This window comes from Schistocerca gregaria, chromosome 3, assembly GCF_023897955.1.
Source record: "Schistocerca gregaria isolate iqSchGreg1 chromosome 3, iqSchGreg1.2, whole genome shotgun sequence".
Classification (NCBI taxonomy): Eukaryota; Metazoa; Arthropoda; class Insecta; order Orthoptera; family Acrididae; genus Schistocerca; species Schistocerca gregaria.
In genome coordinates this window covers 158,052,511-158,076,782 of record NC_064922.1, presented here as the reverse complement: position 1 = coordinate 158,076,782, position 24,272 = coordinate 158,052,511, and the positions used below count along the sequence as shown (strand labels likewise).

Sequence of the window (24,272 nt, the reverse complement as noted above, 5' to 3'; positions counted from 1 at the left end):
GCTGATTTTGACAACAACAAAAAATGAACCAAAAGTTTATACAAAATATCGAGGTCCAGTTTTAATTGAGAGACGTATCACCTTGTTGATTACGTTGCCTATCAACATTGCAAAATAGCTTAATTAATTCATTAGAATGATTTGTGATGTAGTAAGGCACTTTACACACACACAATGTTACACGAAGTTTGCTGACCGCATGACAGTATGAAAGCATTTTTCTTTCCATAAATGCCAATAAACTGGCAATTTCAAAAGTTAATAATTTAACTGTTGCGTAACTTCATTGATTGTCCTACACCACTATAGAACTTGTAGTATCGTGTGTCTTCACAAGAGATCTCAAGAAGCCGGGATAAACAGGAAGAGGAAAAAGACTAGAGAAGAGGCATTGTTATATTTGGCGCTGCAACTTGGGGCTTGAAAAGGATACACTAACAACTTCAGACAAGGCACGAACTTCAACCCATCGGAAAGGATAAGTACTCACAGCTAACGTGAGATACTCGCAGGTATGAGTAGGATAGACACAGTACAAAAGAACAGTTCTACGGTTGGTGAAAGTATATTTTGAGTTGATATTGATATTTTAACTTTGTATAAAGCTTTACTGTATGGTTAAATGATGATGGTGTCATCTTGGGTAAAATATTCTGGAGGTAAAATAGTCCCCCATTCGGATCTCCGGGTGGGGACTACTCAAGAGGACGTAGTTGTTATGAGAAAGAATACTGGCGTTCTACGGATCGGAGCGTGGAATGTCAGATCACTTAATCGGGCAGGTATGTTAGAAAATTTACAAAGAGAAATGGATAGGTTAAAGTTAGATATAGTGGGAATTAGTGAAGTTCGGTGGCAGGAGGAACAAGACTTTGGTCAGGTGAATACAGGGTTATAAATACAAAATCAAATAGGGGTAATGCAGGAGTAGGTTTAATAATGAATTAAAAAATAGGAGTACAGGTAAGCTACTACAAACAGCATAGTGAACGCATTATTGTGGCCACGATAGACACGAAACCCATGCCTACTACAGTAGTACAAGTTTATATGCCAACTAGCTCTGCAGATGATGAAGAAATTGATGAAATATATGATGAGATAAAAGAAATTATTCAGGTAGTGAAGGGAGACAAAAATTTAATAGTCATGGGGGACTGGAATTCTTCAGTAGGAAAAGGGAGAGAAGGAAACATAGTAGGTGAATATGGATTGGGGGGAAGAAATGAAAGAGTAAGCTGACTGGTAGAATTTTGCACAGAGCATAACTTAATCATAGCTAACACGTGGTTCAAGAACCATAATAGAAGGTTGTATACATGGAAGAATCCTGGAGATACTAGAAGGTATCAGATATATTATGTAATGGTAAGACAGAGATTTAGGAACCAGGTTTTAAGTTGTAAGACATTTCCAGGGGCAGATGTGGACTCTGACCACAATCTATTGGTTATGACCTGTAGATTAGAACTGAAGAAACTGCAAAAATGTGGGAAATTAAGGAGATGGGACCTGGATAAACTGAAAGAACCAGAGGTTGTACAGAGTTTCAGGGAGAGCATAAGGGAACAATTGACAGGAATAGGGGAAAGAAATACAGTAGAAGAAGAATGGGTAGCTCTGAGGGATGAAGTAGTGAAGGCAGCAGAGGATAAAGTAGGTACAAAGACGAGGGCTAGTAGAAATCCTAGGGTAACAGAAGAAATATTGAATTTATTTGATGAAAGGAGAAAATATAAAAACACAGTAAATGAAGCAGCCAAAGAGGAATACAAACGTCTCAAAAAATTAGATCGACAGGAAATGCAAAATGGCTAAGCAGGGATGGCTAGAGGACAAATGTAAAGATGTAGAGGCTTATCTCACTAGGGGCAAGATAGATACTGCCTACAGGAAAAAAGAAAGAGACCTTGGGAGAAAAGAGAGCCACTTGTATGAATATCAAGAGCTCAGATGGCAATCCAGTTCTAAGCAAAGAAGGGAAAGTAGAAAGGTGGAAGGAGTATATAGAGGGTCTATACAAGGGTGATGTACATGAGGACAATATTATGGAAATAGAAGAGGATGTAGATGAAGATGAAATTGGAGATATGATCCTCCGTGAAGAGTTTGACAGAGCACTGAAAGACCTGAGTCGAAACAAGGGCCCGGGAGTAGACAACATTCCACTGGAACCACTGACATCCTTGGGAGAGCCAGTCCTGACAAAACTCTACCATGTGGTGAGCAAGATGTATGAGACAGGTGAAATACCCTCAGACTTCAAGAAGAATATAATAATTCAAATCTCAAAGAAAGCAGATGTTGACAGATGTGAAAATTACCGAACTATCAGTTTAATAAGCCACAGCTGCAAAATACTAACACTAATTCTTTACAGACGAATCGAAAAACTGGTAGAAGCCAACCTCGGGGAAGATCAGTTTGGATTCCATAGAAATGTTGGAACACGTGAGGCAATACTGACCCTACGACTTAGTTTAGAAAATAGATTAAGGAAGGGCAAACCTACATTTCTAGCATTTGTAGACTTAGAGAAAGCTTTTGACAATGTTGACTGGGATACTCTCTTTCAAATTCTAAAGGTGGCAGGAGTAAAATACAGGGAGCGAAAGGCTATTTACAATTTGTACAGAAACCAGTTAGAAGAGTTGAGGGCCATGAAAGGGAAGCAGCGGTTGGGAAGGGAGTGAGACAGGGTTGTAGCCTATCCCCAATGTTATTCAATCTGTATATTGAGCAAGCAGTAAAGGAAACAAAAGAAAAAGTTGGAGTAGGTATTAAAATCCATGGAGAAGAAATAAAAACTTTGAGATTCGCCGATTACATTGTAATTCTGTCAGAGACAGCAAAGGACTTGGAAGAGCAGTTGAACGGATTGGACAGTGTTTTGAAAGGAGGATATAAGATGAGCATCAACAAAAGCAAAACGAGGATAATGGAATGTAGTCAAATTAAGTCGGGTGATGCTGAGGGAATTAGATTCGGAAATAAGACACTTAAAGTAGTAAGGGAGTTTTGCTATTTGGGGAGCCAAATAACTGATGATGGTCGAAGTAGAGAGGATATAAAATGTAGACTGGCAATGGCAAGGAAAGCGTTTCTGAAGAAGAGTAATTTGTTAACATGGAGTATAGATTTAAGTGTCGGGAAGTCTTTTCTGAAAGTATTTGAATGGAGTGTAGCCATGTATGGAAGTGAAACATGGACGATAAATAGTTTGGACAAGAAGAGAATAGAAGCTTTCGAAATGTGGTGCTACAGACGAATGCTGAAGATAGATGGGTAGATCACATAACTAATAAGGAGGTATTGAACACAATTGGGGAGAACAGGAGTTTGTAGCACAACTTGACAAGAAGAAGAGACCGGTTGGTAGGAAAAGTTCTGAGGCATCAAGGGAAAACAAATTTAGCATTGGAGGGCAGCGTGGAGGGTAAAAATCGTAGAGAGAGGCCAAGAGATGAATACACTAGGCAGATTCAGAAGGATGTAGGTTGCAGTAAGTACTGGGAGATGAAGAAGCTTGTACAAGATAGAGTAGCATGGAGAGCTGCATAAAACCAGTCTCAGGACTGAAGACCACCACAACAACAACAACAACAACAACAACAACAACAACAAAGGTATTAGGAAAAATGTACACCCGAACAAGGAGGGTGTGAGATAATGCAACCCAGAGTTTGGAAGTGACAGGTGAGAGAAGTGAAACTGGATATAATCCTCAGGAGGAGGTAATTAGGGAGCCAATTATGGACCAATGATTACATAATTTGAGTGACAAAAATCTTGGTGAAAGAGTCCCAAATGTAATAATCGTTGGACAGCAATCACATAATTTAAGTGATAGTAATATCATTGATGTGAAGGCGACAGTAGAAGCAGACCCGAGCACAAGTAGAAATAGTAATATACAGGAGTCTATAAATACCAAAGTTACACAGAGAAGAGTGAATCTTACATCAAATGTTACAGAGCTTAAAGATGATGATATTATTAAATTCACGGCGAGCATGCAACATCAGTTAACTGAGAATATGTGACGTTTAAATGATAAGTTTGATACTAAATTTGATTCAGAAACTGAAAAATTCAACACCCAAATGGGTTTACTCAATGAAAAATTTGGCAACAAGTTCGAGTCACTTAAAGATGATAATAGACAATTAAATGAGAAAATTGATAACTTAAAAGTAGAGTGGGGAGAACGATTAAATACTAAATTTGGTGAATTAGAAATAAAAGTTTCCATTGATTTGACTAACCTGCACACCGAATTTATCGCTAAAGTTAGTGAAAATCTGTAACTGTGAAAGTAGTTACTTGAAGCCTAGTGTACAATTTGAGGATCCGCCTAAAACAATGTCAGAATTCGAAATAAACACTTGCAAGGGCATAGATAAATATTTAAAGGACCAAACTATAAAATTAGATGATTATCTTTTTGAGTGGACACTGTTTCCTGTAAAATAGTGAAATAAAATATATAAGTCCAGTATTATGCAACATATTCAATACATCTCTGCAAGAAGGAATAGCCCCCACCACACACCTTGAGATTGCGAGTTTTTACCAACCCTGCAATCTGGCAGTCGGGCCAATTTTCCTACTCCCTGTGACACACAACATGCCACCATTGCGCTGCACAGTGGTCATTGTAGCGTGCGAAGAGCAGGACTTTTGGCACATACCAGTACCCAGCTCAGGAACCCAGGGGTTGCCAAGACAGTACCCAGAAAATGAATGTCAAGCCCCTGAGGGCTGTAGGGATATGGCAAAGGAAATCTGTGTGTGAACTAGTTCTGGAGGATAGTGCCTGTCTATGAAGGCCTTTGTGAGACCTTCAGCATATTGGATACGGGAGTTCTTATCACTGCAGATATGCCATCCCCAGGTGGCCGGACTGTATGGGAGGGATTTTTTTGGTATGGAAGGGACAGCAGCTGCTGAAATGCATGTAGTGTTGGTGGTTAGTGGGTTTAATGTGGAGAGAGGTGTGGAGGGCCCATCAGAGAGTAGGAGGTCAACATCCAGGAATGTGACATGCTGGGTTGAGGAACACCAGGTGAAGCAGACAGAGGAGATGTTGGAGGTTGTACTCCCACTGAAAAAAATGGTCCATATTAACTAACATCTCCAACCAATTGCCTAAAATCTAGCCTCCCACATCAAAGATACCAATTACTTCCCTTACCAACTCTCCACCATACCCACCTCTTTACATCCTACATACTTACTCTTCATTGTTAATGTCTCTTCCCAATACGCAAACAAGCCAATGATCTTGCCACTATTGGACACTACTTTTCCCAATATCCTTCAGACTCCAAACCCACTACTTCATTCCTCTTACATCTTACTACCTTTATCTTAACTCTCAACTACTTCTTTTAAGGGAAGGTAAGCAAACAAATAGGTGGCACAGCCATGGGCACCTGCATGGTACCATCCTATGTTAACCTGATTATGGACCATCTAGAGGAAACCTTCCTAGCCCCCCAAAATGTCAAACCCCTGGTGTGGTTCAGGTTCATTAACGATATCTTCATGATCTGGACTCAGATCCAAGACACTATCTTCATTCCTTCACAACCTCAACACCTTCTATCCCATCTGTTTCATCTGGTCCTCCTTAAGTCAGTGTGCTACCTTCATGGAGGTTGACCACCTCCTTTCTAATGGCTCCATCCACAAAAAGGCTCCATCCACACCTCTGTTCATTTTAAACCCACCAACTTTATCTACATTTTGACTGTTGCCATCCCTTCCACACAAAAAAGTCCCTCCCATACAGCCTTGCCACCAGGGGATAGTGTATCTGCAGTGATGAGAACTCCCTATGCTGAAGGTCTCACACAGACCTTCACAGATGGGCACTATCCCACAGACCTGATCTGCAAACAAAGTTCCCGTGCAATATTCAAACAACTTCAATCCTCCCACCACCACCAAGGAGCACCTCCTTTGTTACCCAGTAACACCCCAGACTCCATCAGGGCTTTGATTCTCTACGATTGATATCCTATCCAAGATTCTTCCCACCCCTCCTTTAGTGGAGTTCCATCACCCACCCATCCTCCACATCCTATTTCATCCATTTGTGACAGGATCTGCCTGTGGACGATCCAGGCGCAAGACATGTCCATTCCACCCATCCAGCACCATTCCAGACCTGTCACAGGCACAGGCTTATCCCACCCCATCAGACACTTGGTCACCTGTGAATCAGCCATGTCATACACCATCTCTTCTGAAATTTTAATACAACTTTTTATATTGGCATGATTATCAGTCAGTTGTCTACCAGGATTAATGGATGCTGCCAAACTGCCAAGAGCAAAGCAGACCAGAGACACAACATGCAGCTGTACGTAACATGCTTGATTTCAATGACTGCTTCGCAACACGGGCCACCTAGATCCTCCTGTCCCCCACTAACTTCTCTAAACTGCAGAGATGGAAGTTATCCCTTTTAACACATTCTCAGCTCCCAAATCCATTCCAGCCTCAACTTAAGGTAACCTACTTTCCCCACACCCTCAACTCAACAGTTTCTGCCCCCCCCTGTCTTATCACCACCTCCAATTCACATCCCCCGACCCTCACAGTGCTCCGATCTCTGCCAACGCCCCTCTCTGCTGCTCTTTTTTTTCACTCCCCATTCTCCCCCCCCCCCCCCCCCCCACTCCCTTACAGCTACCCAATGTCATGCCAGGCAACCCTGTCTGTGCAGCATATAGTCCATGCACACTACATCAGGCAACACTGACTCCTCTACCCCCCTGGCTGCAGTACCCAGAAGAGTGGTCACATAGAGAGGTGTGCTTGCTTGTGTTTGTTTTTTCTTTACGTTTCTGAAGAAGGCTTTGGCCAAAAGCTAAGTGCTTAACAGTCTTCTAATTTTCCCTGTCTGCAACTCAATGTGTCATCTTTATGGCGAGTGCCATCCTTTTCTCAATATTGTTGACTGGATACATGAGCTAGCCTACAATGAACAAATGCAAACCAAATCCTCAGCTTTGTATCTGAGCAATACTGAACTGATTTTCATTTGCAAGTTCTAAACTTAATCAGCCTGAGCTTCCAAGAAAGAAGGTTTTCTTTTACTTTGAAAGTTGCTGGAATAAGAGAAAATCAGCAGTTTATTCCAACTGGCGGGAAAAAAATTCAAGTGACAAGGTTGTCAAGGAGCTTCTTATCATTTGTTGGCCTGAGTACAGTGCATTGCTTCCCTCCTAAAGTGAGAATCTTTGCACTTTTCAGCAGACGACACACAGCTGGGGCCCGAGTGTGTTTGTTTGTGCAGTGTGCTTAGGTTATGCTGTGAAGCGATGTACGTGCAATGATGTCTGTCGAGTCAAAACAAAGCACGCTTAAATTTATAGGTGATTACAGACAAAGAAAAGTCTTGTGGAATGGCACTTGCAAAGATTATTTGAATAAAAACTTGAGCTGTGATGCCCTGACTGTCAAGAATCAGATAAAAGGTTTCCCATCATACTGCTGTAAACAATCAAGTACTGTACGTTTCAAAGTAAGAAAATACAGAAGAATAAGCCACAAATTTATGAAAACTGTATATCTACTTATAATCCTTAATGATTAAAATGGTGTAAACAACTTTTTTCATAAAATAAAAAGCAAATAACACATTGAAACTTAATTAACCTTTTCATAATGACTAAGAACCTCCCTTAATTATTTCTCAGTGTTAGGGAAAAAAAAATCACAAAAATGCTCGTTTCAAAATGTGTTTACTAGCTATCAAAATGTTATTGCCAGCCTTATTGCTACAGTTTCCCAAGCAGAAAATTTATAATCTTGCTGTGACCTCCTGAAATTCGCAAATAAAATATCGTCGTCAATTTTTATTTCTTCCCCCACATCTGTTATTAGATACTTCTTTATCTATAGCCGCTTTTGTGTTTTCTTTTTCTGTTGTCTTTTCATTAGAGAGCTTTTCAGCACAAGCTCCCAAGCAAAGATGGGGATTCCCAGCAGATCGGTTGCACAATGAGGCAATGTGTGGGCACAGGAACACACACACACACACACACACACACACACACACATTCTTTCCACAAATTTTTGTGCACGCGTTTTTGTTAAGTTCCCCAAATGCTTGGGAACCGGTTTAAGAAACACAAGGATTGAAAACCTTTATTAAGTAACCCTCCAGCAGGACCAGGAATCTGGAAAAGTACTCAATCAATAGCTCGACTTGCTCAGGTATTGGGTGTGGCCCCTTGACCATGGGGATGCTCATATATTTTACTAAAAGCCACCATTGACCAAAGCAAGCTTTTTAAATTGTGTTTCAACTGAAGTCTACTTTAAAAATCCTATGTTTTCTGATACTCTAATACATTGATTTGCATGAGAAAGTTCTAGTGGCTAACTGCAGACCCTTCAGGGAAAAAACGTTCACAGAAATCCAATATTGTGTAGAGAAAAAGATGCTATTTTAAATGGCAATTGGTGAAAGTATGTACCAAGCATCCCTTCTGATATAAAAAGTTTCAAAATTCACATTCATTGGCAGGAAGTTTGTTTCCAGGCAAACTCATTCTTGTCTGTCTAAAAACTATAAACCTAAAAATGAAAAACCAGGATTAGCACCAGTTTCCCAAAGTGGAATTCCCTGATTTCCATGTAAGTTTCAGCATTTTTCCTTGACAAATTTTGAGATCTCAAGGTTAACTCGTAAGTTGACAATCTATCTTTGCATCTACAGTACAACAAACAATAGCGTGGAGGAGGAAATATCTAAAAAAACATTGCAAGTAGATGACATTTCCTGAAGGGAAGAAACATCTGATGTACTAACGTCTACATCTTCAGTAATGAACTGTTTTTAAATGGAGAAAGCAAACCAAATGCTATATGTGTTTCATTAAGACCACTGATGTTACTTTATTTCATTAAAATTTGATGACAAAAATATGCATTTCCTTGGAGTCGCCAGAAGGATTTAAAATAGCTTCACTGATTTCAGAAATAACCTCAGAAAAGAGTAGGCCTCTGGAAAGAAGTGTATAACGTGGGGAAGAATTGTGTAAACCAACACTGCAAGTGACCGCCAATAAAATGTGGTTCAACTATGTTCATTATTGTCACTTATTATCCTCTGTGCTATATCTATTATTTTACAGGTATTGGGTGATTTTTCTTTTGAGAAATATATGAGTACATGGCATACAAACTGCCAGTGAATGACCATTTTCTTCTTCTTATCATCCATACTTTCTAACATTTAAACTTCTTTTGAAGTGTCAAAATGTACTAGAACAAATAAAATGTCTTTAAAACACCACACTGTACAATGGCTTGTGGTGAGACAGTCGCAATTACTGAGATCCATCGCCCATGGTCTCTGGCCCACTGAGGAGCATAGTAGTCCTGAGTCCATAGATAAACCATGAAAATCTGCTGCATTATGCCACACACAAACAGACCCACCTTGCAGATCCAAAGGGCAGGGCCTGCACATTAGTGGATACTGAAAGGCTTCAGATTGGCAGGCTCGATCCATTTCAGATTCCTGTAGAAACGGCCTGCGGTTTTGGCCTTCTTGGAAATCCACTCATGTGGCCAGCTATTCACGAGCCACACACAGCATGTTGATGAAATATACCCACGGTGATCAATTCACGCAACAGATAACTTGCGTGAATACTCTGAGAATCAAAACTAATGAGGATAGGTAGCAGCTCACTGTATAGATGATCACTGAGTTGCAGACAGGCATGTAGAAGAGACAATCACACACTCACAACTAAATTTTCAGCCATAGCTTTTATCAGAAAAAGAGAGCGCACACACATTCATACAATCACTCAGACACAACTCATGCACACATGACTGCCATCTCTGGCTGCTGCACCTACAGTCTCTGAGAATCAGACCCAAACAAACCACTCCTCATGCCTCCCCACCTCTCATCTGAGCTGCTAGGCAAGCGGAAATAAGTGGTGGCAGCACTGAGTTCAAGCAGAAGGGAGTGGTAAGAAGGAGAGAAGCAGTAGGAATGAGGGAGTACGGAAGTGACACACGTATTTAGCTGCACCCAGCGGGCGACGATACGTGACACCTCAGTAACAAACCCTTTCATCTACTGAGACAAAAATGAGATTTTTCTATTTTTTCAGATTTCCCTGGTGTGTTTGAAATTCCCTGATATTCTCTGATTTCCAGAACCTGTGGTAACACTGAAAACTTATAGTCTTTATAAAAAGCTACCAGACAATAAGTTCACAACAGGAGAGACTTCTGAACCATCTACATACTGCGATCGCTACTCCAACTTGGAAGAAATTTAGTTGCAGTAAAATTAACTGGCAGCTCTGAGTGCCACTTGGAGCAAAAGTAATGGGACAATTGACGCGACAGGATGTGCAAAATGAAAACTTTGCAACTTTCTGGTGACATTTTGTAGCTTTACCACAATTATTCACTGAATTATAGCACTTCAAAAATGACTAAAATATTTTGAAATGTTGCTACACCATTTGAGTGTCCTTCTCTTAAGAGGCCCCTACTCTCAAATTTAAAATTTGGGAGCTAGAAATTTGTGGTCATTTAGTAAATGTGCATTTAGTACTGACCAAGTTTCTTGAAGAATATAAATGCCATCAAATCCAATGTAGCAGCAGTTGTACTAATGCTAATTACAGCGTCCACGGAAATTTATTACCTTAATCTCTCAGCCATCTCACTACAAGTTTTCAGAAGCACAATGTGGGGAGGGGGGGGGGGGGGGAGGGGGGCGGTGGAGGACACACATCTGCAATAGCACTCCATACAGGATGCAATGAAGTTAAGATCAATATTTTGGGCTTTACTCACAAATGACACACTGGTGCCTTTTTTGACTTGCTTAAAAAGAATGGAAGCCACAACAAAACAAGAATTAGGGCATCAGGTAAATGTCTAGTTCCAACCGTCTGCTCTGACCTGTGACGTCATCAATATGGCAGGAACACCTAGGTCCAGTGTATACAAAATGGTGACAATGTCGTCACTATATTCACACGCCAACAAATGTGAACAAAAATAAAAACAACAAAAGAATGCCTCACTCCACCAAGAAAATAACACTAATGGAAAAACCATGTGACAAACTAAATATATAACAATACAACACACTGCAGCAACCTAAAACAAACATAACAAAATAAAAAATTCTCAACTTTCAATATAACGCTACAGCCACAAAACCAACAGAAATCGTTCACTTCACTCTATATACGAGGGTCGGTCAAAAAGTAATGCCTCCCATTTTTTTTCTACTTAAAAAAATTAAGTTAAGTGAAAAATTTGAATTTGGCGCCATTCCTCAAACCTTCTTCTGCAATCGACTGCAGTAGTAACTTTCTGTGTCAACAGGTGGCAGCACAGCAGAAGTTTGTAAGATGGCCGACATCGATGTTCATTTGAGACAGCGTTGTGTGATTGAATTCTTGAATGCAGAAGGTGAAACGCCCATACGCATTCATGACAGACTGAAGAAGGTGTATGGTGTTGTGACAGTGGATGTCAGCACTGTTAGACGATGGGTTCGTCGTTGTAAGGAAGCTGAAGGGCTAACACTGTTGACTGACGAAAAGCTGAGCGGCAGGCCGGTGAGTGCAGTGACTCCACACAACATTCAGCAAGTTGATGACATCATTCGTGGTGACCGTCGGGTGACTGCAGATGAAGTGTGTCGCATTATTTCTCTTAGTAAAGGCAGTGTGATCACGATTATTAAACAATTGGGGTACTCAAAAGTTTGTGCAAGGTGGGTTCCAAGAATGTTAACCGATCAGAATAAAGAGGCAAGGAAAACAATAGCCTCCCAACACTTGCAGCGCTTCCGTTTGGAGGGAGATGAGTTTCTGAAAAAAATTGTGACCGGGGACGAAACATGGGTGCATTTTTTTGAACCCGAATCAAAGAGGCAGTCAATGGAGTGGCGTCACACAAGCTCGCCGAGGAAGAAAAAATTCAAAACTGTGCGATCGGCAGGGAAAGTTATGGCAACAGTTTTCTGGGATACAGAGGGTGTGATTCTGGTTGATTTTTTGGAGCAGGGATGCACAATAAATTCTGTTCAATATGTCACAACCCTCAAAAAACTTAAAGCACGTCTTCAGCGAGTTCGCCCAACAAAATCAATGGCAGATGTTCTTCTTTTGCATGACAATGCAAGACCACACACCAGTCGTCACACCTCTGACGAGATTGTCAAAATTGGATGGGAAGTTTTGCCTCATCCCCCATACAGCCCTGACCTGGCACCATCAGACTTCCATCTGTTCGGGCCACTAAAAGAAGCTCATCGTGGGATTCATTTTGAAGATGAGGAGGCCGTCAAAACATCCGTGCGTCAATGGCTTAGGAAGCAGAGCTGTGATTTTTACCATGCTGGGATACATGCCCTTGTTCAAAGATGGACCAAAACTGTAGAGATGGGCGGAGATTACATTGAAAAATAACAAAATGATCCTCAATGTTGTGGTTTTCAACCTATGTAATTGCATTTAAATTTCCTGACAATTAAACGTAGAAAAAAAAAAGGAGGCATTACTTTTTGACTGACCCTCGTATATAACTCAAACGAAGACCTTTTTAAAAAAAAAAATAATAATAATAAAAATTAAAAATAAAAAATACCTACTTTAATAATAAAAAAAAATAATAATAATAAAACCTTCAGACACCTACATCACTCACAAAACCCCAACAACTCAAAAACCCAAAAACTGCCATGTTCACTATGCCAGTTGGAACACAACCAAAATACCATAGATATAAAACAGGCAAAACATCACAATAACTACAGAATAAAACCGTAACAAAAATTACTTACCAACAAAAGTCTCTGACAAAATTACCTAGGTTCCACCCCCCCCCCCACCCACACACACACATAAAAGAACATGACACAAGACACCAAACCAATCACGACTAACAGAAATGCCAAACACCTCTGAAAACAAAGCAAACATAGAAAATCCATGTTACAGACTAAAATAAGCCCACAATACCAGTGTAATAACCAAGACTCAAATGAACCGAATACCACACTTCAAATTCAACGCATCAACATCCACCATCACAGGATGCTATCCAATACAACAACACATCTACAAATACGAGTCAGCTCAAAAACACTGTGCAATAGTGATGTCACATATCATAACACCATTACGTCATGGGTCAAAGTAGATGAGTGGAATCTGACACTTCCAATGACGCAGGAGTAGTAGGGTACAAAACAACAACAGCCCACATCAGAAAGAGAAATCACACCACTCAAATGGAAAAAAAAAAAAAAACTTGAAGTTGGGTCCATACATGCAGGAACAATTAGTTAAAAAAATAAGTAAGTAAATGAACATGGATATGGCAGAACAGAGGCATGAAAATAACCTATGAAGACTGCACTGATATTAAAATTATGTTTCGGTATGAATTACAGTATAAACTAAGTTTGAACAGTGTTACACTGCTTGAAAGCAAACAGTAATCACAATGGTATGAGTTCTTGCCAAAATAATTATACTGAAGAGGAAGACTACATGTAGTTGAGAGCCCCAAAATTATGGTCACTATGGACAGAACCCTAGCTCAGTTAGACATAGTTGGACGAGTGTGTCATAAATGAGGAAGTCCTGTAATCACTTTAAGTGACATCAAGAACCTTAAACTCAATGACCAGGCAAAGATCAGCTTTGCTTCTGCTGAGAGGGAATCCAGTAATGTAACAACTGTGACAACTCAACTAGTTAACTGCAGTTGAAACAATTCCAATATAGGTGGTGGGTACACAGAGATAACCATAATTCGATGAATACAAGGACTGAAGTACTCCTTCCAACGACTGAATAATCAAGCCTAATTTTTATTTCATAACAAGGAACTCTGTAGTGTAGCAGACTTGCAATTTAGTTAAAGTAAGGTAATGGTTCTTTTGCAATCTATATCAAATGTGCTATATTTAAAATAAAGGCATGCTGGGATAAGTATTATAAGCCAAAAGTATTATGATTTTAAAGTAAAGGGCTAATTATCAGATCTGTGGTAATTGCACTTCCAATAGCAAAAGTATACCATTCTCAACAATATTATGAGAAGTAAAGTTGCTATTCACCATACAGCGGAGATGCTGAGTCGCAGATAGGTGAGTAGCAACTTTCCTTCTCATAATATTGTTACATTCCATGCTGCTGTTTCCATTGTTTGAGTGTACCATTATCAGTAAAATATTTTTTACACAAAGTTACTATCTGATAGTAGCTATGAAAAAATTTCAAAAAATATCTGAGAGTAGTTATTGGTAACATTTACACTATTCGCAGTTTTCAAGCTAAAAGCTCACTCATGGCAAATAATGGCAGTACATGATGCGACATCCATTTTTTGCTGACAGCAATCAGAGAGGTGGCAAATTTCTCTCCATGAATAGGGTGTTTCCTTACTGCAAAAGGCTCTGCTCACAATTATCAGAGAGCAGATATCAGTTGTAAAATATTTCTGGAGAGCTAACATTTGGTGCTGCTAACAGTGATTAAGACACAAAAATTCTCACATATATTCAGCCCTAACAGGACACATTTTCAAGTCAACGGGGAAATAATCTGTTCCACTCATTGCCTGCGTGCAACATTATACTTTGAAAAATGTATTAATTATGTTCCATTGTTTTTACTGTAAAACAACACAGAAGTTCGAAATTTATAAAAAGAGAGAACAAACATAAAAAAAGAAAAAAATACACTATTTACATCAGGGTCATTACATGTCAAGAGGACCGGGGGTCCCCACTTTAACAACTCCAAAATCTAATGAAATCTAGTGTGAAGGTTCTGTATGGTCAGTTCAGCACCTTCAGTGATTGAATTTTTAGAGGCTTTTAAAGAGAGGCTACTCACATTCGCATCAAAAATGAGACTGACAATGTGCCAAGTTTGCTAGGCTTTCTTAAAAGTTCTTGCAAATGTTGCATTTGCTTTAACATATGTAGACAACTTTTTATGCTGAATCACACCATGGCAAAAATTAGGGATTTAGGCACACCTAAATGTAGATATATGGCTGTAAAGTGGCTAAAAAAATTTGCCACATTATTCGAGAGCCAATATTTGACTGACCGCTGCTACTTTTCGTATGCACTAACCACACATCAGAGGGTTACTCCTATTTATGATCCCTATATAAGGATCAAGTTTAATTAAAACTGGATGCCTAGATGAAAGTTATGCATCTGCAAAGTTGGTCAAAATTTTCTATGTGCAAATTTTAAAGTATTTTTGGGGGGCAATATCCCAACTGTGTCTTGTTCAATCCTTTTTTTTCTTGCCACAGCTGAAATGAGCATGCTTTAAACTTTCAAAGCTAAATTATTTAATTTCTGGATCTTGCCTGCTGATAACCAAGAATATCTATCAAAAGTAGGGAAAAAGGGATTATCGATAAATACAAACAATTAATACAATTTGAAGTTGTAAATCAAAATGTGTGTAATTGTGGTGTCTTGTAATACAATACGTTTAGGGAATGTAACTATACTAGTAACACTTGTTTTTACATTATTGTATGGTACAGAATACACATATAATAAAAGCTCAGAAAATGTTCCCAAGATTATAAAATCAAGATGATAATGGAATGTTATGATGCTTTAGAATGTTTTAACCCTACAATGCATGATGGTGCACACATGCATTGTCACTCAGATTCCATCGGCATTATAAAGCAGCAATAGTTTTGTAACACTATCCTCACAGTGGTGACAGATTGCTGAATTACAATTTTCAATTGCTGCTTTCATTATTGGCAATTTTCACAGTGTCTGTCTTCTGTGCTGTGTAATCTTTGGTGTTGACATTGTACAATCTTAATGTTAAGTATTGAGTATTTGAATAATCAATTATCATTGTTGTAGCTGAAGGAAAGCACTGAAACAATATGTTTTGATGGCCTAATTTGTATATTTTACAGACGAACAAGACTGAATCTGCTATGCTTCAAAGCAGGATATTCATGAGCTTTCAAAATTGATTGTTATAGGTTAATAAACTATTGTATAAAAAGAACCAAGAGCCCCTTACATCATCCTCCTTTGGTGTATCAGATGGACTGGTTCGTTTGTTTGGGGAAGGAGACCAGACAGCGAGGTCATCAGATTAGGGAAGGACGGAGAAGGAAGTCGGCTGTGCCCTTTGAAAGAGACCATCCCGGCATTTGCCTGGAGCGATTTAGGGAAATCATGGAAAACCTAAATCAGGATGGCCGGACGCGGGATTGAACCGTCGTCCTCCCGAATGCAAGTCCAGTGTCTAACCACTGCGCCACCTCGCTCGGTGTATCAGATGGAGCTGATTGTCATAAATCACTACCATTCTATTACGACAAATTCAACAACAATCAGTTAAGAAAATGTCATCAATAGACAAGGAGCTTCTATGACCAAGATCTGGGCTTGATTTTACTGAAGATGCTCATACTTCTTCATATCGCCTTGTTGATCATAAAATTTCAATCCCTGCAGAAGACTAACAAGGCTTTAACACCAGTGACCACTGCAATGTCCGATAGATCGAAGGTACTGACTAATGAAGACACAAAATAGCCCAAAAAGAATCATTCTACCACAATAAGCAATAATCACCATCCACTGAAGACATGGATGTTGCTGATGCTTGTTTTACTGCTAATACTTCATTACATAACTTGAAGAGTCACCATTAAATCTTCACCGGATCAGAAAAAGGGATTCAATGGGATACTTAAAGTGCTAAGTTCTGAAAGCCCATGGCAGCAATACTAAGGTAATTGCCACATCTGTTGGTGTGAGCCAAGTAGATTTTGCTCAGATATAAACAGACTAGTGTCAAAAATGAAAAGATATGGACTTCTTAAGTGAAGAACTTAAGGTTAAGCTCCAGACTTCAAGTAATTGCAGTAAAGTTCAAAATTGACGTATCCAAATAGCTGGACTATTTGAGAAAAAAGGGCTAAAGAATTTGCTGAATCAAAAAATGGTGAAGCTAAAGAAGGAAGATGGGATTTTGGCAACACTTGCAAACTGAAACAGGAAAAATCTTAATGCTGAATTAAAACAAAATGTCTTCACTTTTTTGGAAGGTAATGAGTTTTCTCGTTAATGCCCAGCCAAAAAGGATTGTATTGCAGTAAGAATAAATAGGGATAAGACTCACGAGCAGAAATGCCTGCTCCTTTGTAACCTGAAAGAAATGTTCACTGCTTATTGTAAGCAATAAGGATATTAACTGCACTTCTCAAAATTTTGTGAGCTCAGGCTGAAATGGTGTGCTGCAGTTGGTGCTTCTGGATCACATTCAGTATGTGCATGTGAAATTCATCAAAATGTCAAATTAATGTTGGCATCTGCAACATCTATCCAAGATGACTACAAGGATCTAATGAAGGAAAAACATATGCAGTTTGGATCAAAAGATTATATGCTGCATTGTTGTGAAGAATGGCCAAGGAAAATGCAACTAGTGGCTTTTCTTGAAGACGCTTTCAAAAACTGCGACCCCGAAGAAACTATGGAATACAAGCAATAGGTCCATAGGGACAGACACACATTGGAGACATGTCAGAGAATTGTTGAAGATTTCATGAAAGCACTGATTTTTGAAAATTACTAGTTTAAGGAGCCATCACGTTTTGTGAAAACACCAAAGTTTATACATTAAGCAGCTAAAAAAATATCTTACAGGAAACTAATTATATTGAATTTTGCTGAGAATTATTCATTTGTTGTTCAATACGCTGTGTAAGGATTTCATTGGGATAATAGTCAGGCCATAGTAAGTGCATTTCTGGCCTATTTTGGTGGCATAGAGCATCAGGGTATTAGCATTTAAATGATCAGCGACCGTCTCCGCCATGATGCCATTGCTGTCCAAATTTCTGTCCATGCATTTCAGATAAAGTTAATAGCATATTTAAAGACACATACTGAAAACATTAAGAACATTTATTATTTCAGTAATATATTCAGCTACCCAATACAAGACTATCGAAAATTTCATCAATATATCTCTGGACAAAAAGTACTGCCAAATGGAATTTTTTTGGAACAAGCCACTTGACTTGTGATGCCATTGGGGGAATAGAAAAATGCTAGTCTGCAGAGGCCCTCAGATAGCCAAATATTGATTCCATGTGATTTGTACAAATTCTGTCATGACAGTATTCCAGGCATAAAGTTTTAGGATCAATGGAAGCGTCCGATTCCATGCATCTGCTTTGAGCTGTGACATAATAGCTTTATGGTGTGTGATGTCACTACAGAACAGAGTTTTTGAGTTGTGTTTGCAGATGTTGTGTGGTCATATTTGATGGTGCCCTCTGCTGGTAGATGTGGAAATGCTGAGATTAACATGTAGTATTGGATTCATTTGAATTTTCGTTGTCATTGTGCTAATGTTGTTTGTGCGATAACATGGGTTGTGGAAGTGTTTTCAGTGAGTTATTAAGGGTCTTTTTTTGTTTGTTTACATGTTTGGCAGTTTTGTTAGGTCTGATTAGTTGGGTGTTTGTTGTGCAGAAAGAAGTCTTAATTTATTTCTCTTTTTGTTAGGTATGGATATGACAGTGAAGTTTATGAGTGTATCACTACATTTTGAGATGGATGAAGATATGTCATGTTTGTGGCAACAACAAGAGATTGCACGCAAGTGTTCGTGTGGTAGCCAACCTATGTGGTATTGCTGGAGGCTTCTGTTGGTTTTGATTTTGTTCCATAGTAATTGTGATTTTTGTGTGTTGTAGATTTACGGTAGGTTGATTGTGTTTTAATTGATGTAGTGACTATGGGGTACTTTGGTTGTTGGTTTTGGATTCACTTTTTCAAGTTGTGGGTGTTGGTTGTTTAGATAATGATAGGTGAGGTTGAGTTGTATGGGTCGAGGGAAATGTACGATCCCCTTATTTAAGATTGTAAGTGTTGGTCTTTTTGATATCGGTAGCTGTGGTTGAGCTGTGTAGGTTAGGGGAATGGCACATACCCTGTAGTTTTGTTGGTGCAACGGATTTCTGTAATTTAAATTACTTTAGGTACCATTTATTTTGGAAAGGCCTGGTGATTTTATATTTTGTATAGTTAGCTTGTCCCCACCCTGAACACCGCCCCCCCTCCCCATTTTCCACGTTTTTTCCAATTACTTTCATTTTATTTTTGGAGTGAAACATTATTGTGTCATTTTTATTTTTGTTCGCATTTGTTGACGTGTGTATGTAGTGACGTCATTTTGTATATGCTGGAAGTTGTCATTTCTGCCATTCTGATGATGTCATGGGTCAAAGCAGATGAGAGGACTTGGATGCTTCTGTAATGCCAAGGTTTTTTATGCAACAAAAGAAGAAATTAAAAAAAAAAATAAGCTTGGTCAAGAAAGCAGGTTTGCCATGGGCCATACAATATCAAGAACAAGAGAAAATGATGAATTTAAGCCAGTTAACTGTAATCAGCTCGTAGTAAGCAGAGTTTCCAATGATGCTACAGCATTCACAGTTAATGACCTCGAAGCAGATGAAGAAATTCCAGCACTTTCAACTGCATGTTTACAACCAGGGGCATATCTTGCAGGTATGTATGACAGTTCTTGGTGGGTTGGAAGCATGTGTGAAGTTTCACATGAACAACACGATGTCCTCATCAGCTTTAAGCACCCACATGGTTCTGCTCGTTCCTTCCATTGGCCAACTGCTAATGCTGAAGTTCTGAGCAACATATTTTCAAGACTTTGGAAGGAAGACAATGACTTTAGAAGGAAGACAATACAGGTATCCACAATCTGTTCTTGACAAAATTGTAGAACTGTTTAACCAAAAAATTTTCACTTTGCAGATTTGCTGTGTTGTGTATTACACTTGTTTTTATGGCATATGTTAGATTAATGTTTGAAACTGATGTAAATACTCGAATAAAAAATGATTAATTATGGGACTTAATCAGCAAAGTATTTCAATTTTCAATCTTCTTGAAGCGCTAAAATAATAACTTTTGAAATGTATTCTTACTCAACAAATTGCAAGATCCAGAAATTAAACAATATGGCTTTGAAAGTTTAAAGCATGCTTTTTTCAGCTGTGGCAAGAAAAAAGTGATTGAACAAGATACGGTTGTGATATTGCCCCTCAAAAATACCCTAAAATTTACACATAGAAAATTTGGCCATTGTTACAGATGAATATCTGTTCACCTAGGCATCCAATTTTAATTAAACTTGATTCATCTATAGGGATCATACATAAGAATAACCCTCTGAAGTTTCGGTGTGATTGGTTAGTATGAAAAGTAGCAGTGGTCAAATCTAACCCTCTGAAGTTTCGGTGTGATTGGTTAGTATGAAAAGTAGCAGTGGTCAAATCTTGGCTCCTGGAAAAGTGGGAAGAACTTTTAAGCCACTTTGAGCCTTGTATCTATATTTAGGTGTGGCTAAATCCCTAATTTTTGTCATCATGTGATTCGGCATAAAAAGTTGTCTATGTTTACAAAATTAAATGACCAAATGTTTGCTAGAACTTCTGAAAAAGCCTAGCTAACTTGGCAAATTGTCATTCTTGTATGTGACATGAAGATGAGTAGCCTCCTTTTAAAAGCCTCTAAAAATTCAACCACTGAAGATACTGGACTGAAATTTCTTACATAGCATTCAAATACCATATAGAACCTTCACACCAAATTTTATTGAATTTGGAGACAGTCAAGCGGAAACACTTTTTAATACTGATCCCATTGACGTGGAAGGGCGCATCGCACATTTCATTTGTTACTGTCATTTTGAATATCGAACTAACAAACACAAATGTAACAAAGGGGGCATTAAAAAGAATTTGTTCTCGTATCTTAAGAAAAGCATATAGTATTAGTAATTTATTCGTCCCAGGATAGTTTCACAATAATATAGCATTAGTCAACTTAATACAAGGATCGCTGTATGATTAAAAATAAAGTGTTACAAACTGGGAAGAACAATATTCTTTGTGTTTATATAAATACCAGATGCCCATTTGAATTCAAGAGCGTTAACATCGACTGAATTGGTCTTTTAAAAATACTAAAGAGAACCGTCTCTTACAATTAGTTCTTATTATCTGTCGTTCACGTTTGCCACAAACCTTATAATCGTGTTTCGCATCTTTTCATTAGTATAAAGCTACAACACAACGAAAAAATATTATGGAAGGATGCGTATAAAATTTTCTAAGCTTCTCGTTGCACTGCTACAACACGACCAATCCATGACAGTTACAAAAATCTACAAGACACCCGAAATCTTCCTAACATTGATGGGCAAAGCCGCGGTACAACTGTGGCAGAGAATGAACATGGAACCGGAATCATTTTGAATACACTAGCTGCAATAGATTGTACCTTAAAATGCGCAACTGAAATAACGTTTAGAACAGATACCGCTTTCAACATGAGTCAGAGCGGGTATCTAGTTCAGAAGACAATATCATTTATTAAAATAAATAACTTTTTAAATGCGCATAATTATATAGCCCTGCGCGTGTAATGTTTCTAATGCGAAACCTCCAACATCGATACCTTCTCCTTACGAAGAAAACAAAACTTACGTGAAAACCGTGTCATCCATTTCCTTCGACAACTGTATTGGAGACTGTTTCGGTGGACTTCTTAGTAACTCCCCATCCTCTATCTGATCCTCAGATTCCATTTCCAATGCATTGTCAGACATCTGTTGATGTCAACCAACTTTGTATAAAACTTTTTGCCTTCGTGATGTACACAATCAACTCTATGCTCCACAATACACAAATCAAAGATCATCAATGAAAGGTAGCAACGATTGTCGCCCAACAAAGAAACACCAGTATGTGTCATGCGAGGTTTCATGTGTGCCATGGTGCCTGTCGGACAAAGACTTTCGCGTGCAGTGGTTCTGAAGCCAGAAAAACATTAATTCAACAAAATATTTTCACCGAAATAAGTCAGTTACCATGAGCGTGAGTGAGCTAATACATCAAATTTAAAATGAAGCAATGACTTAACGTCAAAAGATTGGTGTCAGTCAAGTTGCACCACGAAATAACATAACTACACTGACGATTACCTGATAGTTCCAGGGCTTAGACACCGGAATAAAATTTTACAGTCATTTAATTTTTAGCACAAATAAAAATTACTGTAACATTGTCCTACGGCTTCTGCTAGGCGCTTACCCACACATGATGAATTTAAATTCGGGCTTCTCCATGTTGGCTAGTCGAGGCAAAAAATAGATGAATGTTTGCTATAGATCGGTGAAATACGTGACATTCGCAAGCAGGCACGACTGTATAACGTATTTCATCTGGCCAGCTTAGGGAAGTGAAGTGAGACAATCGAATATGTGGTACTACGAGCAGGTAAGAAACAAACTCAGTTGCAATATTGACAGTAATCTTGCAGCTTATATAGTGATGGCAGTCGTGGGCACGTCACATGCTAACGATTTTACGATGGACAATAAGTACTTTTAATTTCCTTTTCATTTCTATATCTGCACCTGTATTTATTGTCTTCCACATTTAATTACAATTGACTTCGAAGTCAATTTTCAAGCGTAAAATGAGGCAATCGAAATACAACTGGATCATTAAATTTATGTAAACCTACATTCTGTACAGCGATTTCCACAGTTTGTGTCTGAAGAAAAATCGTTGTGGTTTCGAAATAAACTGCCACCAAATTTAGAAAACAGTAGATACAATTGCTGGTATAAAAAAAGGAAGAAGGAATAAAGAGTTTTTATTTTCTTCTGTGAACCTGTTGATGATGAAATGGTAAACATTGCTGAGAGACCACATTGCTCTACTAACTCTTTATCAACCATCCATGAAATATTCTTTCGAACATGTTACTACAGAGTGTAGCATATCATGATAGCTGCTGGAGTGTCGCACATGTATCTGAATAAGAACCTGACATCACCATCACCTTAAGTATCACAATTTGTAACTGTCTGTAGCAGAAAGAGAGGTGCACTGGTTATCGTTAAAACCACAGCAAGGAAATTGAATGTAACTGCCAAATTCCTTTAGGTCCCCTACATTTACAGTACTACATCTTTTGTTAGTCTCGAGTAATTGTTAAACTCGTGAAGCAAACCTTTACGACATGTACTTGAATATAACAAACCCTCGGGATATCTTCTATTGTGGTAACTACTATAACTCTAAGATGTGCCATTAAAATATAACAATCTTATTCAAAAAGGAAAGAAATTATGACATAATATTTTTCATACATGAAATAATGAAACTTCGAGTGTCATTCAGTACTTAAAAAGACAAATTAGTCTGGGGAAAAAACTGTTAGTAGGGCAAGTTTGGTACTTTTATGGCTTTAATTTGGCGTCATTGGGATGAGACCTGATCAGCTGATGTATCAACATTGTTTTGTTTATAACCTAAAAATACATTTCAAGATGGCGAGTCAGCTTGAAACGTCCACATTAGTTGAACGACGTTCTGTTATTCGTTTTCTACTTGCTCAATGCGAGAAACTAGTGAATATCAGAATGTCTAATGTTATTGGTGATTATTGCATGAATCGTGCAAATGTTTACAACCGGATAAAGCAGTTCAAAAATTGTCGCAACTCAGTGACTGACGCATATCTTGCTGGCCGACCAGTTGCAGTTTCAACTCCCTCACTTGAAAGTCGAACTGATGACATTATTCGTGCTGACCGCTGCATGACTGTGGAAATGATAGTTGATATGGTTCAAGTTAGTACTGGTACAGTTCATAACATTATCTGAAACAAGCTGAACTACTGCAAAACATGTGCTAGATGGGTCCCAAAGGAGTTGACGTGGCTACACAAGGAAACAAGGTTGAGAGTGTGCACAGAGCTAAAGGAACGTTATGAAAGAGAAAGTGAGTACTTGTTGAATAATATTTTAACTTGTGATGAAACTTGGGTTCAATGTTATGAGCCAGAATCAGAAAGACAAAGCATGGAGTGGAGGCACACGAACATTCTTGTCAAGAAAAAATTCAAAACCCAAGCATCAGCAGGAAACGTCCTGTTGACAGTGTTTTGGGATGCTGAAGGTCCAGTTTTTTTGTGATTATCTCGAAGAGCAGCATACTATGAACAGCCAATGCTACTCGGATTTGCTTTTAAACAAGGTGAAGCCAGCCATGAGAGAGAGATATGTCGTGGATCTCAGAGGAGAGATGTGATTCTCCAGCAAGACAACACACGTCCTCATCTTGCTCAACTAGCCCAAGAAACC

General features: G+C 38.7%; 1 protein-coding gene across 20 annotated transcripts in view; it reads right to left on the bottom strand.

The window, feature by feature from the left end:
- The window catches only part of LOC126353916 (cyclin-dependent kinase 11B), a 127,922-nt gene extending 105,993 nt beyond the window's left edge, over positions 1-21,929 (bottom strand). For 10 of the 20 annotated variants that reach the window (XR_007565232.1, XR_007565233.1, XR_007565234.1 and 7 more), the window contains exon 1: positions 21,604-21,816. Coding sequence is in view for 10 of the 20 variants with exons in the window: in XM_050003151.1 (XP_049859108.1) it covers positions 21,604-21,725 (122 nt within the window). In the remaining 10 variants the exon portion in view is untranslated. Of the gene's footprint in view, positions 1-21,603 lie in introns of all 20 variants that reach the window. The other 10 variants (XR_007565237.1, XR_007565239.1, XM_050003149.1 and 7 more) reach the window with 8 other exon arrangements.
- Positions 21,930-24,272: the final 2,343 nt, after the last annotated feature.